A 20,374-nucleotide genomic window follows, 5' to 3' on the forward strand; every position below is an offset into this window, starting at 1 on the left:
CTGAACAACAAAAAGAAAAAGGGCATGATCAAGTTAAGTGTATTTTGTATATGCAGCCTGGACCTCAACTCCTGCTCCCACTGCTGGGCACCGCCTGGCCCCAAGCAGAGCAGAGGGTGATGCACGGTGCCCTCTCTGGGCCAAAGGAGCTGCAGTGGGCAGACAAGGCTCAGGTCAAAATTTTACTTAAATGATGTGGACTCAGCTGGTGTGCTCTGATGATTTCTCATGGTACCCGGGTTAAATTTATCCACACAGTCATAAGCAAACAATACCAAAGATCAGTATTTTTGTGGGCCTTAACTGTAATTCTGAGAAGAGATCCACACAAGCATAACATTGAGATTTTCTTCCTCCTCAGACCGTTCAGCATTCTTCTCTGCAGCCAGGGTAAAATATGAAATTCCTGCGTACTTGCTCTGCAGGAAGATTGTTTCAAGACTAGTAATAGCTAAAAGAAGTTATCACTTTGCAGCTGTCTTTTCCCCCAAATGAAAATAGTGAAAATCATAGTAAAGGAGTATTTCATAATTCTACCGCTATTCAAGTGGTTTACTTTGGGAAAATGAAATCAGACTCCACAACCATGTCAAATACATTCCCTGCATCAAGATACAATTTATTATATCCCTCACTGAAGTGTTAAAAAGGTACCAAGGTCAATTTTACTGCTGAAACAAGTAACAACAACGCCAGTTTACTTGCTAAGCTTGTGATAAAAGTTCTGATTCAAATTCCAGATTTGGTAAGAGGCTGCCACATTTTCCTATTCAACTGACTGGCCCCTCAGGACTAGCTAGCAGAATGTATTTAACCTGTCTTGTGAACTCAACACCTAAATCTCACATCATACTACTTTCAAGTATCTACACTTGATCTTGCATACTCATTTTTGAAATACACAGGCTTACATACAGAAGCATGAAACACAGCTGTCAGTCTTCATTAGCTTCAAGAATCACAAGACATGTGGTTTGTTATTTTTAGAGTCCTTGCTTTTACTCTACTGCCTTTTTTAGTATCCTCCGCTTCTGTTGTGAGAACAATCTAGCTCACATTGTTCCTCAGCCTGCTCAGACAAGGACCGTTATTAACGCGCTGTCCTGATATGCATCCCGCTGCAGCAGCAGCATCTCCAGGGGGCACCGGAACCCCAGCGATCTGGCACACGGCTTCGTACGCTCCTGCAGGGATCCAGCCTCGCCTGTCCTTTGCCACCCATCAGCTTTTCAAGTCAGAGCAAATCCATATGGACAAACAGCTGAAGCACGCAAGATGATGTAAGTACTTAACACTAGCCAGCAGGCGATCAGAACCGAACTGGTCTTTGGCCTACAGCAACCACGAAACAATTGGAGCAAACTGTTTTTCAATTATCTCAAGTACCTGGAGAGAGAGAAGCAGCCTTTTCAGGTGACTACAAGTCTCTGAACAAGAAAAGGAAGGACTGAGCTAAACAAAATGTAAGAATGTGGTAAATGGCTGGGAGGGGTAATAAAAGATTTAAGATGGAGGGAAAAAGTAGCAAAAGCCCATCTGCAGAGGTAATGCAATTCCATTTTGGCGCCTTGTAGAGGAACAGAGCAGAGGTCAGCAACCTCGATACAAGCACAGGCAGCTCTGAGAGAAGTGGAGCTCTCATAAGGACCTTCACAGTAATTGTCAATATCAAAGTTGGTAACAAGCCTGCTAAATCACCTGAAAGCAAGCCAACAGGCCAAGATTTGCCAGTGTCCTCTAGGATCCTGCAGAAGCAGGTCCTCCAGTGGAAGGAAGGCATGGATCATCTCAGGCTTGCATGCCAGAAAGTCCTGTGTCCACCAAGGAACGGGTCACTCACGTACACAAAGACTTTGGCACATGGCTCACACTGCCAGGAAAGTTTGCCAGCCTGAGAACATGGCCTTAGGCCGAGGCCAAATCACCACCTGCAGACCTGCAGGCACGACGGCATGTAAAGGATGCTCAGAGAGAGGGGTGCACACGTGTGTGAAATAAGCACAAGGACTCTTACAACCGTTCAGTAACGGAACTAAGGCAGCCCTGTTTCTTCCCGCTCCCTTTTTTCCTAAGAGGGGCTACTCAGACCGGGGTCACCCGGCACACCGGGCACGGCCCCGGGCGCACGGCGCGGCGCGGCTGCCCCCCAGCGGCCAGCTGCACGCACTGCAGCGCAGCGGGCGCGCTCCCACACCTCCCCCACGCGGGTCCTGCGCTCCCGACCTCAGCGCAGGGATGCGCATGCACTTCTGCCTCTCCCATGCTATGCACTACGGTCCGTTCCTTTCACTAGATGTAAATTAATCTGAAAATGACCGTTTTTAAAGCAGGCTGTGGCCAGCACGGGAAACGTTACAGTATTTTAAGGAAAACTACAAACCACTCCAGGTTATGGTAACCACGTACCGTAAAAATAAAGTAGTATACAGGAGTCTTGACCAGCTCAAAAATCTTGTCAAGCTGCCAAGATTTCTTCCCAAGGAAGCATGGATTTTCAAATTAAAGTACTTCTATAACTGGGGGGACAGAGGACAGCCTCACAGCTTCAGAGATGAAAGGGGACTCGGCAAAACACATGGGCTCTTTTCCTACCGAACAAGCTCTCTGGAAAGACTCTCCATCTCTGCTGCCGTGAGCTTTGCACTGCCAAGTCCATACCAATTCTCCATCAGTCACTCTGTCTTAAAATTACTTGCTAGCTTTTTTATTTATTTATTTATTTTAAAATAACTTAATCCTCCTTTTTCACAAAGTGGATTTCAGAGGAAAGTTTTTTATTTATTGCAGGAGTCACCATCAACCCACTGGGTGCGATCCTGCAGCTTGCTGAAGATTTTCCCTCTCCGCTAATTTTAATAAAGTGGCTGTTCCTCAACTTTTCACAGATTTACACTCCTAGAAATGACCCACCCAAATTCTGAGAAAAAGCCTCCAGTATTTCAGAGAACATGTGTTGTTTGCTACAACTAAGACCATTATCACAGAACACTAGGAATAAAAACTGCTGGAATGTACTTTGTCTTACCATTCTCCCAATCTTTTGTTTCTGGCTTTTATCTTCTCTCTTCCTACCAGTTACTGCACCTTACACCTAACAGCTTAGTTCCACAATAACTGAATCTAAAAAGGAAAACAAAGCAGCAGTTAACAGTTGGTAAATCAAGACCGAAAAAAACGAAAGAAATGAGCTTCCACAGCAAGAAGAGTAGCCAAGCAGAGACCAAACAACATCAGAAGTCAACACAATGCCCATGTAATAGCTCAAGCTAGTCATCACACACATGCGTGCGCAAGGGGCTCTACCAACTCAAAGAAGACACGCCGTGTCACCAACAGCTCATTGCACTGTCACAATGCAACTAGCCAGGTAAACAGTTGTGACAGCAACAGACCTAAGTTTTCTCAAATAACCGATAGGCAGCTCATCTAAAAAAAACCTAAAACAAGCAGAAATAAGATGGGGTATGCATTTGATACAACCAACACCTTAATCATTGGAAAGGAAACCAATCTAATGCCAACAGCCCTCCTAGCTGCAGCACAGAATAAAGCCTCAGCCAAGCTACAACGCAGTATTTTGCTATTCCAGGTCCCTTCCAAAAGCCTCACACTTAACCACCAAAGCATACAGCTTGAAGGTATAAACTCTTAACATTCAGGAACATGATTTAAGAAAACTTCCAGTACAGCAAGGCTGGTAAAACTCACCACAACAACACAAAAAGACCGAGGAACATAGCATTCAATCAGTGCAGGCTGACAGCAGCACTCATCTCCATAGGAGAAGCATTAAGGACAACTTGCTGTAGATGTCAATGCAGACAGTACAAATCCAGACAGATGTTTATATATTAGGATGGTTAGTGCCACTGTATGTTTTTCTGGCTGGGTTATTTATAATAAAGCTACTGTCAAAGAGGCATTTGCCTGCCTCTCAGCCAATGTTTAAAAAACAAACTCTGAACTGCATCAAGCTTCATGGACCAAACAACAACAAACTATTTATTTTTTGCCAAACAAGGCACAGTCTCATTAAACACTGTAGGACATTCAAAGCAATTGAAAAGTAGATTTAGTGCTGTAATATACAGTTCACTTGAAAAAAAAAATTGACAAACCAATCAATAGAAACAATGAGGCCAAATCCTAGCTGTCAGTAAATTTTTGGCATTCACAGAATAATGAAAATATCAGCAGCTACATTAGTGCAAGCAATAAAACCACACCCTGCAACACATTCACACTTTGAACTCAAGTCAATCCACATCCTACTCCAAAACTGTCATGGCTTTGACACTTATGGATTACCCACTTATTAAAATTGATATGGGAGTAGAAATAAAGCATTATGTTAGAACAGGGGAGACACATTTCTCCTGCATACCCTGTGAACCTTTAAAAGCCGAAGAGTAAGTAAAAACTTCACTGAAGAGGCTACAGTTACGCAGATTTCTGCCACTTAAAGCAAGGAAAACATATTTTAAAAAATAAAGATGTCCAACAGGGTTTATGGACAAGTGGGCATTTAGTGGTTTTTTTTCTTCCTGCTTGCAGTCAATATGTATGTCTATAAGTACATAAGGACATTAGCGGATGCAAAGTAACTGCAGGAGTCTTGGTCATTCTCCTTCCCCATCACGAAATAGCCCTATTTTTCTTCTGAGAAGCCTCCCAGCAAAGCACAGTCCAAGACAAGGCAGTTTAACAGGTAGCCAGCCTTTCCATTTCTTCCAGCAGGGCTTCTCTGATAAAAGATGAACATGGCATGAATGTAATTTTCCTAAAGCAAATAGATATACATAAACCACAAAGCATTAAGTATAGCCTTTCCTAGTGCTGCTCCAATTCACTGCAATTACTCCAGTCCCCTGGGCATACCAGTAGTACCCCTAGATAGGCAACAAATGCAGAGTATGAACTAGGAGTATGTGCAACCACTTCTCAAAGATTCCTTCTCTCAGTTTAAAAGCACACCAATTCTTGTTCTCCATGCGGTATGGCACCAGAATCAAAAAATCCTGACACCATTATGGAAGTGGTAGGAAGATGCTTGGAGACCTCTGTGTAGGGCCATGAAATCCAAGTACAGTTTGCTAGCTTGGTCTCAGCACATCACAGACACTGCTATAAAGCTTCCCAGCTCAAGGTGTTGTAGGAGCAGTCCAGCCATGGTACTACATCCCAGAGAAAAGACTCAGCCAGATCCAAACAGGCTAGCTGTGCATAAAGCCAAAGACCCACAGGTTATCCTGTGGATACAGACGTAGAGGCTGGAATTTCATACTAGACTCTCATCCAATTCTGTTGCTAACTGCCCACAGAAATAGAGAAGATTAACAGGGTTTGAGTTACTTAAGCATCCAATTATAAACAAAAGTTGTATAAAAGCTTCGGAATCTTGCATTTAACTCTTTAGGAACAGGTGAAAGAGGGAACCGACTCTTTCTTCTATTTCGTTTTAAAGGTAAGCCTAGGAACGTGAAACAACTGGACAAAGCTCAAAACTTTAAGGAACAAGTAGCATCCTATGAACAACTTGGGACAGAATACTTTCATGGTGCAATCACATGCAAAACATTAAAGATTTACTACAAAACACAATAACTAGAAAGGTGGGATAAGTTTATTCTATTAAGTAATTTTCTCATGCTGGAAACTTAAAGCTTTCATTAGCCTACTGCATTAAAATCCACAGCCACTGGTTATGACTGCTGTGCCTATTGTCAGCTGTTTTCTCATTTCTTCCTTGCCACTTATAACACTAGCGCTGAAAAACCCAAAAAAATCAAATACACCATTTCACAAGCATCTATTACAAGCTTTAAACGGAAAAAAACCAAGACATTCTCATTAATCCACTATTAAGCAATTACTTTGAGAAATCTTTTAGCATCTCTGAGAGAGTAAGGAAAAGGAAAAGCAAGAAACCTAGAACAGAAGAGTGAACTTCATCATGGGTTAATAAATGCTTGTGCTTCTTCTGTGTACAAAAAGTGGCCTGTCAATGTGAAGAAGCCCCAGGAAATATGTAAAAAAAGCTACAGGAAAGATAGGTGCAGTTGCAAACATATAGTTGTAGAAGGATGGTTTCCCTAAGTACTGACCCTGCAAAGGTCAGTCACTTCAGACAGTCAGCTTTGGCAGTGTCTGAAGTGCTGTTGGTGGTTACCCAACAGAGGTGTCAGTGCCGGAAGGCTGGCCTCCCTGAACAGGGCAGGGAGAAGGATACATTCTTCCAGAGAGTGATTCAAAGCCTGTAAGTGCATCCCTACACTAAATTAGCATCTGGAGGAACCCACCTCTCCCTCCATTAACCAGACAGGAGGCAACATTCTTAACTTGCATAATCATTGCATAATCCCTGTAAGAAGGAAAACACAGCGCTGCTGCTGGCAGAGCTGCTCTCACCTTTTCCCTTCCTTCTCCGCATTGATAGAATAATTCACTCACCATAATGAACTCGATCAAGAACTAATTCCAGCTGAAAACTAATGCAGGGAAAAACTAATTATGTTAGAACATGTTTGGTTCCCAGTCCAATTCCCCACGAGAAAGCTTGGGCAGACACAGTCAAGGGAGCAGGTTAAGAGTGCCAGGGCCACCGTAAGCAGCAGCACCTGCTCTAGGCAAACCAGAGCACCAAGAGCCTTGCATCCCAGGAGCTGGGTGGCTACACTGAGCTGTGTCCCTCAACCTCGTGCCATCCAAGTACACACCACAGTGAAATCAATCACCTTCTCTCCAGCATCCTGCAAACCTTCTGGGGCACAGCCAGTTTGTGGGCGCCTTCCTGTTTATATTCAATACCATTTAACTATAATCAAACCCACACACTACTATTTTATTCAATTAGTTGTTAACTGTGAACCAAAGTTACCTTTTACTTGTGTGAAAGTAGCACATTTTGGACCAGACATTATCAAAAATAAAACTTTAGCTTTTACCCGTATGAACTCTCGAGAGCACAGCCAAGCCATCTTCCTGGCTACAGGACATTCATTACCCACACCTAGCTTGGTATTGAATTAGAATCAAAACGCATCCTGCGACATTCCTACAGCTACCTCCAGCCTTTTTTTTTTTTTTTCCCCTCCCGTTTTCTTTTTTTTCCTCTCCTATAACCAACAAAAGCAATCTTCCCAGCTGCTGCTCCTGCCCAGAGATCTTAGCAGAGCTCTTTCAAACATTCAGCACTTCTCATTAAATAACTCAAAGTGATGAGAACCCTCATTCAGCATGACCCCCTATTTTTCAGTCACCAAGCAGCATACCCTGCGATTTTCTGCCATTACTCAGGATAAAGTTAACTTGTTGCTCTGGATCAAGAACTCAAGGGAAGACACGTGGTGCAAGACATGAAAACAGAGTGTACATACAGGGTCACCCAGCAAGACAGAAGGAAACTCAATTCCCCGCCTTTCCCCAGCTGTTTGCAGAACAAGCTCCCTCTTAGTCCCTGCACCCGATGGTGGCAAAAGGCCCCAAAACCACAGCTCACCCAGAACTGACACTGCTAATTCCGCCATCATAAGCTGTAGCCTAGATCTGAGAGGAAAGCTTAATACAATAACGTCAACTGCTTGAAACGTACATTGTAAAGAAAAATAATACTAATAATTAAAAAAAAAAGAATCACTGCAGTTACTGACAAATCTCACGCATATTCAAGTCAGTTGGGCTATAACTAACTCTTAACTTGACATGGTACGCCTTAATGAAGGCGGCAGTCTGGTGGAAGCATTTCAGCTTTATCTCTAGAAGAACAATTATTTTTTTTTCCTTGTTTTTCCTTTACGTTTGGAGAATTAAAGTTCTATTGAGAAGGCAGTAGGGACAATTTCAGTAATAATTCTTGTCCTTAAACCTTCCTTGTTCCATTCTTCCTTAACTTCTCCTTCCATTCCTAGCTAACATTATTTTAAATTTTAAGTTTTCCCCTATTTTTTCCAATAGCTGCTAGTGCAGTCTCACCAGATTACACTAGTTCTTTAGTCATACACAGACTTCTCCAGTGAAAGCAGAGAAATGTGAATTAAACACTTCCATAATTATGTTTTTGGAAATGCTGGCCTTTTTAATATTTCAAGAAAGGTATTCTGTTCTGCTAACCTGACAGTTCATTTCAGAAGGACAAACATGCAATTTTATCAGGTGTAAAATATTTACACTTTAGAAATAGGAGTCAGAGGAATTAATTTTCATCTGACGCTAGATCATAAAACTGAACCAGTCCCTCCCTTTTACAGTTCTTCATAATATAGAAGTGATGAAGTAGCTCACAAAAGACCACTGAAAACACTTGAAGATAATAAATTGAGAACGTAAAACTATTTCAGGTTAAAACAGCCTGTAAATTCCATTGCCACAAAAAGTAAAGTCTAATACTGTAGGGGAGATACTGGAAAAGGTTAATAATTTTATCAAGAAGTATTTGTGGACATCTTCCCCCTCACACATTAAATTAGGGTTTCACTTAAGCTATTAGCAAATTGCTAACAGCAAAACCAGGTGTTTCTTCAAAATCTGTCTGACCAGAACAGGATTCTCTGGCTATCTGATGCAGTGCTGCATGATATCAAAACGGCAACACCAGACACTACCACGCCTGAGAAGAAAGCAGTGCAACAAGTTTCATGGCATTCTGGAGACTTCATGATAAGCTACAAGTATTTGGATTTTGTTGATCTAGATGAAGCCTTAGAGGAAAACAAGTATTCAAACTTCTGAGGAGGGAACAGCTGTTATCTTTGCACGTGTACTCATTAAGTAGCGATGCTCTGCCTGGACAAGGGAATTCAGGCTTCGAATCAGAGGAGCAGGAGGTGCTCATCCCTGGGATGGTAACGTACGTCCTACCCCACGAACAACAGCTGCCCATGCAGGGACTATTAGCCACCTCACAAATTACACCCTGATGCATGAAGTCAGTGCTAGTTAACCTAATGTCAGGCTGCCAAATGTAGAGGTGCAGTTTGCTGTTGTTCCAGCAGGGACAGGAAATTCCAGAAGAGTTTTGAAAGCACCTATGGCAGAAGGGTGGTGGGCAAGACCAACTCCTGGAGCTAAATTAAGTCATCCTTGCTTATTAATCACAGATCACAGGGAAGTTCTTCTGAATTAGTAAGTTTTGGAACAGATGTGAATAGAATCAAACCCAGACGAACCCTAGACAGTGGCCCTCATGGCCAAGTTTTAAGTAATCTGTTTTATACACACATCTAATTCATTTGGACTCATGTTCCAAATATTCTCATATATTTGGCCCTAAAAGTGCCGTTACAATCAACCTTCAAAGCAAATTAAGTAAAAAAAAAAAAAATCATCCCACCAAGGCACTCAACCTTGGAGGAAAAAACCAAAACACTTTCCACCAGGAGTAAGGCCTCAGTTTCAAGCACACTAACTGTCAGAGAAGCCATCCCTGCCTTTGAATGGCCCACTCGCTCCCACCCACATCACCCCAACTACTCTTCATGTTAGCGCTAGCACTTCTAAGACTGCAGTTAACTGGTCAGGAAACTAATCCAGGCCAGAACTCACCCAGCCAAAAAGATACTTATTTCCATCCAGACCAGGCCTCTGGTGTGCCCAAACACTCAGGCCAGCCAAAAGAGAAGTACGGCAAGAGGGTTTCTTCCAGCACAGTGAAAGCTTTAAGTGTTCAGGAAACTACTGCCTCGGCATGGAATGCATACCACGCTTTAAAACCCCTTAATTTACATTTATGTTCTTGACACTTCTGCACTTCTGCCTGGACTGATTTGTTCTCTTCATGCTGGCTATTCTTCATGCAGCTCTTGATGTTCTGGAACAGAACAGATGAGTCGTACTAGTGACACTAAACAAAAAAGAAAGGGAAGAGAAGGGGAGGGGGGGAAGCACTGTTTGAGTATTTAATGCTTGTTTAACAGAAAACGCGTAGTCTCACACCTCTTAGAACATTGATCCCTGCTTGAGGACCCCTTCACTTATCAAAAAAGCCTTAAACAAAACCAAGAGTATTTTAATCTGTTTCAAAACTTTCCACCAGGAAGAACGAATTCATTTTACAAACTCCTCTCTCTACCTCTTCTCAAACTCTCCAGCATCTACAGTTCTTACAACCTAAAACTCTGCATGCCCCATGTCAAATTAAGAGTGCAATATGACATTTTAGAGCTGGTTCTGCCTACTTCAGATGACCTTTTTCTCCTGCGCTGTCGAATAGCAAATCACAACACTAAAGCAGTTTTTATTGTTAAAGGGGTGTAAACGAGAGCAAGTATAACCTACTACATACTGTCCATGCAGCAAGTAACACTATCAATAAAGTAACAAAATCAGCTCTAACCCAGTTCTAACCTTGGTTACCCTGCAGAAGAACAGCCTCAGCTTGTCAAAGAGTTGCAAAGCTAGCTTCATTACCCTTATAAATGAAGAACTTAAAATATTCACATTTACAGAACTAAAATATTTACAAGACATCACACTATCACTCATCTTTTTTCAGTCCTCAATGTGCACACATGCTAAAAAGCCTGGGAACAGTAAGCAACTCCACAGGAGTAATTCTCCAGCGAGGCATGTATTCTTGCTCCACGCAGCGATGCGGGCCAGTGTTGAATTTCACGCTAGTTCTACGCCCTTTGAATTTAAGTACTTTTTCCCCACCCCAGTTCTTCCATCATTTATATAGTACAAGACGGTAAAGTCTGGGTTCTGGCTGCATTTTTTCCTTGACAAGTCTATTTTTAATTGCTTATCAGCTTCAGAGAGCACTACTGATAAGAAGTTTGCTGGAGTTGTAGCTGCTCAGTAATAATCAGCTTTTTAGAAAAACATTTGGAATTGATCTCTTACTTACAACTTACTCTGTAAAAATAACACGTGCTATACATATTCGCTGACCAGAGCAGGGGATGCTCAGAGGATACATGAGGTGTGCTCCACTGCTAAGGGCACATTAAGACTGCTGATGCTAGCTGCATCCTCGCCAGGCTCTGTGCTGGTGAGAGCTTGCATGCAGTGGCGGTAAGCATATTAAAGAAGTTACTGTTAGTAGCTGAGTTTTTATGCCCGACTTGTAATCCTGAGGAAAACCACCATTTCTAAAAACTCGTAAATTAACACAGAAAAGCCTTAAGAAGAGTGAAGGACTTCTCCAGAAGACACCTGGTGCTAAGCGAACACCTCCCGTGTGGAACTGTATCACCCTGGAAGAAACACACCAGGACTCTCCAAAGTCCTTAATTGAATGGAAGTTTCCTTTAATCTACTGCTATTCTTTCATCCTAACTTTGGTTTTCCTGAAATTTTGAATCGAGAAAAAATTTTCTTTTAATTTTCAAACCTCATCTTCTGCTTGGCAAATGGCAGTGGAGAGATCTGTTTTGTTCCGCTCTTAGTAGCAGGAAAGAGAAACATAACAGTAATAGCTGCAGTTCTTTTCCACACTACAGACAACACAAATTCAGAATGGTCTACAGCGTCATCTGCAGGTTACAACTGATGGCGAGTTAATGCAAGGCACTACCATCACTCTTCTCTTTACAAGGTATTACTGACTCTGCTTACAGAAATCAGTTACTGGAGTTTTCTGATGTGATGTTTTGAGGCAAGCAGCTCAGACACCACTTTAAAAAATATCAACCTACTAACGTACAACCCAAGGAGCAGTTTCCCAGCATTGCAAACATACATACTTCAAAGATGCAAGGCACACTTGCTCTGATTCACTCCATGGTGATATCCCAGAGGGAAGGAAAGCCACTACCACCCACCTTTACCGGAAAGATGGTTACTCCTGTTACAGTATCCAGTATATTTTCTGGCATAAGACACCTTGCACAAATTCACATTCCAATCAGATCTTTGACATATGGGCAAGGTTTGATAAGTTTGAAGGAAAACAGGCATAAGCTGGAAATTTAAAATGCTCCATGCGTCCATTTTTGAGCTTAGCACGCAGAGGAAAGAGCCCATTAGAGGGCTGCCAAAACAATGAGGTGGCCGGAGCACAAGAGCTACAAGGACAGCCTGGCACAGCCAGCCAGCAGAAGGCTCAGGGGAGCTCTTGCTGCTACCTTCAGCTACCTAACGGGAAAGCAAAGAGAAGATGAAACCACACTCTCAGACACGCACAGTGAAAGGACAAGATGCAACAGGCAAGCTGCAACAGAGTGGTCAAACACTGGAATCAGTTGCTCAGGGATGTTGTGAAAGCTCTGATCTTTCAGCTACTGAAAATATTTGCTGAATGCCACCCTAAACAACCTCATTAACTTCAAAGATGGCCCTGCATCGAGCCAGGGTACCAGAAGAAGTCCCTTCCAACTCAAATTATTTTACCATTCTCTGGCACTACATAAAATGAAGGATATACTTCAGACACAGATCAGTGAGGGTTTTTTTTCATTTATGCAGTTATAACTATGCTGCATAGTTATATGACACCCTTAGGACCATAAGATTTATTGGTCTCAGCATTCACTTCCACACAAGTTCTAGAGGACCTGGAACACTTAGGCAAGTGTCAAACACTGACCAGTTCTGCAGTTAACGTGCAGAAGTACAGTCATTCTCTGCCATCTACTAGTGACCTGCACTTTCAGAGCGGTGAATGTACAAAGCTGCCTAACATTTAGGAGAACAGCATTAGAAGAGCACAGGCTTGGCGCATCCCTGTTTAGGAGACACAAAACCACATGTGATATGAAGTCAAAGAAGGGCTGTACAAAGACCCGTATCAGACAAGGCTCCTACAAGGACTAGAAAAGGTAGAAGCAACACTGACAAGGGACGTCGCTACTTTTTGTAATTTGAAGGAGAAAACCCAGGACCACAGTGAGTAAATATAAACCAATACAAAAAATTATCTGTCTTTGAGGAAATAAGGACTACTGTGGGCTCTTTTCTCCAGAATCTTAACAAGAGGTTGTATCTTGAGTGCCAGCAGGTGGCTGAAAATACTCCCTGGCTGCCAGCACGGGACAGCCTGTTTGAAGAGGCTGCTCTGGGAGAAGAACCAGCGGTAACTTACCGTACCAACCAATAACTGCACTGGATCAAATACTTCTAACCAGGGAGAGACGGACTGATAACAGAGCACGACAAACATTCAATGCTATTCCCTTCTTTGAATATGGTGGAGCTGGAGAAAAAACATCCCTAAGGATTTGTTGCACAAGCCACTCAAAGCCGGTGTCTCCAAAAACATTACAGATGTCATGTCAAGCAACTCAGACATCTGAATATTTGATAATCTGCTCCATCACACTGTCATGAAAGCTGCCAAATTCTTCTTCATGTAGGTCAAAATGCTGGTAGAACAGGGAGAGGATGCAGCTGCTTCAACAAGACAAAACTATTTCCACACACACTACAGGAGCCAAGTATAAACTACTCTAGGTTCATCTAATGCTCTAGGTAGCTCAGAGTAGGTAGCAGTCAACAGTAGTCATTCCTGAGCAGAAAGGAGAAGAGTGCATTAATATGGAAAGCAGGCAAGGATCAAGTAATCAATGAGTACCTTTTGAGTATTCGGTATCGCCACAGGAAGCGATAAACCTCTCTTCAAAGATCAGAAGTGGCAGTAAGTTATATACTCAGTGGGAATGCTGGATAACACTAACTTCTTCCATCCTCCAAAAAGAAAAGAAAAGAAAAAAGGCTTTAATAATCTGATAAGCTTTGACTGAAACTACTAGCCTTGAAAATTTTAATTTTTTCCAACATGTAATCTGAAAACTCAAGTGTCTCTATAAAGGGTTCTCTTGCAGTACATACTGGAAAAGCAAAATTAAAGTTTACATTACACCTCCACTGCAAACAGTTTAGCACATAGGAGAAAGCTACTATTTTAAAACGTAGTATTGTTACACTTACATCAAGTACGTACAACCCAACACAGGGGTGCATTTTTAATACAGTAGCATTTCCTGCTTTCATTTTAAATCTCTGGATGTTAGAGGTGGTTTCAAGGAAACAGCTTTGCTAATTCAGTACAAGGAGACGGAGAAACCATACAAGAAGCTGAAGTAACTGGCCAAAAATCACTACTGGTTCTACAGCAGTGAAAAGCTCTTCCAGGAGCCAGTCCAGAGCAACAACATCTCTTTCGTTGTTAAACAATGGGAGAATTCAATTCTCTCGACACTGATTTTAAGCATACAACAAAGTTTACTGCTCTATTTCAACAGAGTAAGAAACATTTACAAATATCTGAATACTGGCCATTACTACTTGTGGTCTCAACTACCTCTATAGAAAGCCTCTACTTATCTCAAAATTTTGGGGGCATGGTTCCACAAAAGCCTAAATCAAACTCACGACTGCTGTTTTTCCACACCTACTTACATCTAGTTGCCCCCCATGAAGCAAATGCAGCTGACCAACTCATTGCCTGGTGATGCAACTGCCAGCATGCAAGTGGGAAGAGTTGGGGCCACAACAGTCCAGATGCAAGCCAACCTAATTTTCGCGGGAAGCCGTGACTTTTACTCCCCTAAATGCTGTGGTGTTATTCTCAACATAGCAAGAGCTGTAAACACACTTGTATAGCCTTTGTCAATAAGCTGGGGAAAAAGAGAAAAAAAATAATCCTTTCTCCAGCATGAACATAAAAAAAAAAAAAGCCCTACAAGGAGAGATCTGTGTCCATTTAGTCCAGCAGTCTGCCTCGAACAGCTCAAACTGGAAACGCTGCATAGGGAGAACCATCAGTCACGTCTGTGGTTTACCACCCTCATCCCAACGCCCAGGCATGCGATTGAGGATCTCTGCATTTGGACCTGCTGACACCTTTCCGAACCTACAGCGTCTAAACGGTCTCTTACCAAAACAGGTTTTCCATCAGTTGTGGTGTGTTTTCCCCACTTCTTCCTCCTACAAGCTACACGGTCACCACAAAACTCCCTGCATCTACATAAAAAGCTGGCCTTGTGCAAGTGCTAGGAACCACACCCCAGAACAGCAATCAAGCTGGGACAGAATGAATTTCTACAAAGAACACAGAAGTGGTAGCAGCAGAGCTATGCTACCTGCCTTCTTACAAACAGCCAGAAGAAACCAGAATTGCCAAACTCAATTACCAGGTGCTTCTGTTGAAATTACCATCCAGAGGAGCACGTGGATTACATGCAAGTCAGCTCTGCAGCTAAGACAGTTCTCAAGCTTACATGTTCCCCTTCACACTTTTTTAACGTATGTAATACATGTAAAGTCCTTTCAGCCATCTCCAGCAAGAAATGCTCAGTCCACCATCAGGCTACTCGCTGTAACACTCTGGAGCTCAGAAAGTGTCAAACATTTGCATCAAGTCTCCACACATGATGCATTATCATAGCTCAAAATTATTAAGTGCTGGTTAATCCTTCTTCCACAGCTTTACCCTCCCTAGTTTCACTCCTGATTAATTCAGTACTTTACTCAGCATCCATTTCGAAATGAGGATCACTGCATATAAACTAATTTCACACAATACATGTAATATATACATACAATATATAAGATACGATTCAATAAGTAATTTTAACACAAAGTAATTTTACAAAGCTATTATTTTCTGAAGTGCATTCAATAAAAATCACTTTGCTTCAGCCTCACTGAGCGTTTTCCATGCTATGAACCGGGAAGGAAGAACTCCTTTAGCAATACAGGCTTGGGAGTGACTGGCTGGGTAGCAGCGCTGCTGACAAGGTCCTAAGGCTGCTTGGCAGACAGCGAGCTGAACGCGAGCCAGCACTGTGCCCTGGCAGCCAAGAAGCAACGTCCATCCTACCAACAGCTCACTAACACTGCAGCCACAGATAAGGATTTTTTTAAGAGTCACAAGTTTGGACTAAATATATGGGACGCTATTTAACACACCTCCAATATATACCAATACCTGCTTACTTTCTCCTGTGCAGAAGATTTTGCTGGTTTGAGCACGTTCCAGATTTCTGAGGAGAAGTCCTACACCTACCCTGTTCAGAAAGAGGGAAGCTGGTGAAACAGAAGAAGAGCTGCTCCCCATCTCTTTTCTTTGGCATGATCACCATTCATTTGATCACCAAGTCTGACCTCTGAGGAATTACAGTTCTCTAAATGTATATGAAACAAAAGAAGTTCAGTAACTTGCAGCTGGCTGAAGCAACATTCAGAATTTTTTGCCACAATCTTGATTCAAACATGTTAAGAAATTAAGAAATGCACAACCGCTCTTCCTATCATAATCCCATGGTTAATCACCTTCAGCGTGAAAAACTTAAAAGTCTAACTTGAACTTATCCGGTTATAAATTCTTCTTGCGTTTGTCAGCAAAATTAAAAAAGCTCATTAATATCCAGTATTATCTTGCCAGGGAGGTATCTGAGGACTCTAAATCAAGTCACCTCTCAGCTATGCTGAAAAGCTGCACATTTAACGCTTAACACTTCACTGCATGGCAGCACTACTGCTTACATTTCCATCAAACTGGAGATTAATCCCCCTTGCAGAAAGTAGTTTTTTGTTTGCTTATTTAAGTGCTGATGCCAGAACTGTACATAGTATTTTGGTAATGACTTCAACCCACCCCACACAGGCAAGAATGCAACTCATTCCATTACTGCATTTGAGAACTACATTAGCCTCTTTGTCACAGCATCACCTTAGAAACTCACATTTGAGCTGTTCATCCACTATGACTCCAAAACGCAGCTCAGCCACAGCTTTCTGGGATACCATGTGCCTTGATTTAAATTCAGCTGAATCACCTTGTTCCCAACTTGACATACGGCAATCTTAGCATGCACATCTGCATGCGCCTACATCACCTGACAATCGTAACGGTTGCCTTAGTGCCATTTGCTTTTCCATGAACCACAATTCTATCACACAGAAGTTTTAAATCAACAGACCCTTTGCACCAACAAAATCAGTAACAAAAACAAACTGACAAGCAATTACCAGTTTTTGCTGAACATCCATGGAAACTATTCAGTCTTGTACACCCCCAGACTACTCCTGAACTATCTTGAGCTGAATGGCATTTACAGACATTTAGTATTAATTTTTATATTCTCTAAGATCCTTAACATCTAGAGAGATACCTTTCTTTAAAAAAGTCAGGTAATAAAAATAAAACAAGCCCTTTTTTCCCTAAAGCCTTATTTACAAGGAATAATTACATACTTTTCTCTCCCTGTTAACTAAATTCTGTACCAAGAATAAATGGGAGAGCTGGTAATAATGTAAACCATATACATGCATGATCAGCATGCAGTGCTAATCAAATACCCAGGCTAGCTCAGGTGTCTGCACAGCACTGCATGACTAGCCGTCATGTCCATCCACTCCACCTCCTTCTAAGAATGATACATCTGCGCTTCTGTGACCTCGTGGAATTTCCCTAGCATTCCAAAGTGCATCAGCTATACAATATTCCTTCCAGTACTACAGCTAGGGATATTCCAGTGTCAGAAGTGGAAAAAAATACCTTAGCCAAGGCAAACATCTCTCACCTCCCAGTGTTATTTGGTTGTGGGCTTTCTGGGTGTTTTTTGTTTTACATTTTGCCTTGTGTTTGCGTTTTGGTTTGTTAAAAAAACAAACAAACAAACAAACAAAACCAAAAAAAAACCCCACACACACCAAAACCCCACAACAGGGGAATTTCAGAAGCTTTCAGAACAGCAATCTCATTCTAAATGCCTGAAAGTGGGAGTAAGGCTTACTCTGACATCCTAGTTATGGCAAGTAATATTTTGTATATAATTGGACCAAACTACTTTCTCATCTACTTTACAGATAGCTACTTTACCTGCTGATCTTTGAGACACATACAAGCTTCTAATCATGATGCATAATAATACAGACAAAGGTGCATTTTACGCTCCAAACAAGCTGTGATTTGGCTTCTGTTTTGTTAGAATTTGACAAGTTCAATGATGCCAACAGAAATTCTTAGATTCTGGGGAAAAAAAGAAGAGAGGTAAAGTAAGACTTTCAGTATAAGCTGAACTTAGTTCACAGTCTCTTACCATTTGAGTGAAGCTCTCCATTGAAACCCATGAAGCTTTAGAAACTTCATGAGTTTGTTGCTATGGCAGAAAAATAAGACGACACCGACAGCTGACTGACAAAACAGTATGTATTCGGGCACATTACCTGAACCACAGGCTGTGAGGAAAACACCCTGCAGCACAGCTTGCTGCACTGCTACCAGTACATCAGCCCTCCTCTATGTTAACTGGTCAGCATCTCCTAACTGGTCACTGTACTACTTCTGCTTTTCAATGCTTTTAAACATACCTGGCCTCGCCTCTTAATATCAACTTCATACAGCACCCCAAAATCCTCAGGTAGCTGACAGCAAAGAGCACGAAGGCTGGAACTGAAGGTCTCTAAAACCAAACCTTTACATAAGAAATGCAACTGTAAACATCTATGACTCACAATATGACATAGGGATAGTTAAAGAACAGCTCTTCAGGAATCCATTCGTTCTATCACAGATCTCCCCTAAGCAACACACATTACCTGCCCCGTTCTTGAGAGCTGTTTCTGCACTACTTCTGTATTTTCACCTGTTAAGAACCATATTGAAAAGACGTTAAGATTTGATAGTTTCCAAATATTTATAATACTAAATGAGGGGAAACTTCACTTTAGCTTTCATTTATATTAGACAGCAAAACCAAGTTGGTCAGTGTATAGTTACCTGCACGTTAATACAACCTGAAATATAAAACTCCCTACCCACCTCATGTTCATTGTACTCTTCCTTTCAAGGTTATTTTTGTTAATCAGAAAATACTGAGATCACTCAGCTGAGCAGGTGTTGGTTAGTTTTCACATTAAATATGTCTAAAATAAGCATATCTCACTTAATTCCTGAAGAACGACGGATCATCACTGAGAAGCAGGAGGAGCAGGAAAACAGGGTCTGTTAAACACAATTCAAATAGCCCACAGTACAAAAAAAAAAAGCAACATCTTCCATTACCGTACCCAAGACAGGATAGAGATTCTTTCTAAATTTCAGCAAAAAATATGACAGAACAAAAGCCGTGTTCTGGACTGCTTTTATGATCAGTAGGTATAACCTTTGAAGAAAAAAACCCCAAAATTTTCTGGAACTGTATGCATCTCTAAGACCACGTAGCACTGCAGAGCAGTAGAGCTTGATACTGTATTAAAACATCAAGGTTTAGTACAAGACAGACTTAACTGGGCATCTGAACTAGAGCCAAATGGATGAAGAGAGGTTTAAAGTTAAGAAAACAAATCAGTACAGTTCAGTGAGTTAACACAAACAGAACAACCACTGAGTCAAGGCTTTGGTTTCTCTCAGCTCCAGTGTGGAAGCTGATGACCAGCACTTCAGCCAGTATGTGCGTGCCTTCATGTGGTCGGGTAGCAGCAGCGGCTGTTCCTTATGGCACATATTTCTCAAGCACATACAAGCACAGGAAGACGCAGCATTTGTGATCCCAATGCTCTAATACTCCCTCAAGCGTTCCCTCTCTGCTAAAGAAGAGGTGAGAGAAGCAAGAGTTGCCAGGATGAGTGAATCACAGAGCTTTTACGTAAACAGAATCAATATATATAATACATCTGAAATAGCTAATGTACAAAAAAGCCCACCAGAGCAGGAAGAGCTCTCCAGAGGTCAGAGCTCAACACAGCTTGCCATTACGAGTGATGAAGAATCTGCCAAAGCATGAGGAATAGAGCAACGAATAGGCCGGCTCTTCTGAGAGAGCAGATAAGCCTAATAATGATCAACACCCGACTTCCAAAAAATCAGAAAAAGCAGTTGTTCTTCAACATGCAGTACTAAAAGGAAAAGAAGAAATTACGTTCCGGAGTAGGCTCCCTGCAGAAATTCCTAAGCAAGTCAGTAATCATGTATATTTATTTTTTTCAGGTTAGTGCTGAGTAACATGGGTCAGGCAGGTATCAACCTGCAGCTGTAAGAGCGGGTAGTGATACACACAAATTAGCTACGAGTCATATTCTAGATAAGCCCGCTAATATGAAAAGCAGTTCTTGAAATAGCTTTTTTCCCTCAATAACGCTGCAGGCACAAGTTGCCAGAAAGCTTAACGCCGTAGTGGCAGTTTCCCAAGCTCTGTCCAAACTGGATGAGACACTCGCTGTACTACCTCAGTTTGCAGGGCCACTTGAGGCTATGGGAGCCTCAAGTTTCACACCTTCTGTTCTAACACTGCTCCTCCAAAATATCCCACAAAGTTTCAAGAGCGTTAATGAAGCCTGTTCATCCTAATAACCTCTCTCATGTATAGTGTAAGTAAAGAGGACATTAAAACTGAGCTAGCTCTATACATCCAGAAGAAAAGCAAGATGGAAGTAAAAAAAAAGCATGTATCAACCTAAAATGAGGGCAAAGCAAGGCTTGCTTTTATGCTAA

General features: G+C 41.9%; 1 protein-coding gene across 15 annotated transcripts in view; it reads right to left on the reverse strand.

Annotated features, from left to right (window-relative positions):
• Positions 1-20,374, reverse strand: part of CTCF (CCCTC-binding factor) — a 36,683-nt gene that overhangs the window by 14,427 nt on the left and 1,882 nt on the right. For 2 of the 15 annotated variants that reach the window (XM_040615587.1, XM_040615586.1), the window contains exons 1-3: positions 17,762-17,880; positions 15,866-16,061; positions 13,508-13,620 (exon numbers count right to left, since the gene is read on the reverse strand). The exons of 2 other annotated variants lie outside the window; for them this stretch is intronic. Coding sequence is in view for 9 of the 13 variants with exons in the window: in XM_040615581.1 (XP_040471515.1) it covers positions 9,721-9,774 (54 nt within the window). In the remaining 4 variants the exon portion in view is untranslated. 11 more of the 15 variants (XM_040615589.1, XM_040615588.1, XM_040615581.1 and 8 more) reach the window with 10 other exon arrangements.

Source organism: Falco naumanni, chromosome 15 (genome assembly GCF_017639655.2).
Source record: "Falco naumanni isolate bFalNau1 chromosome 15, bFalNau1.pat, whole genome shotgun sequence".
In the NCBI taxonomy this organism is placed as follows: domain Eukaryota; kingdom Metazoa; phylum Chordata; class Aves; order Falconiformes; family Falconidae; genus Falco; species Falco naumanni.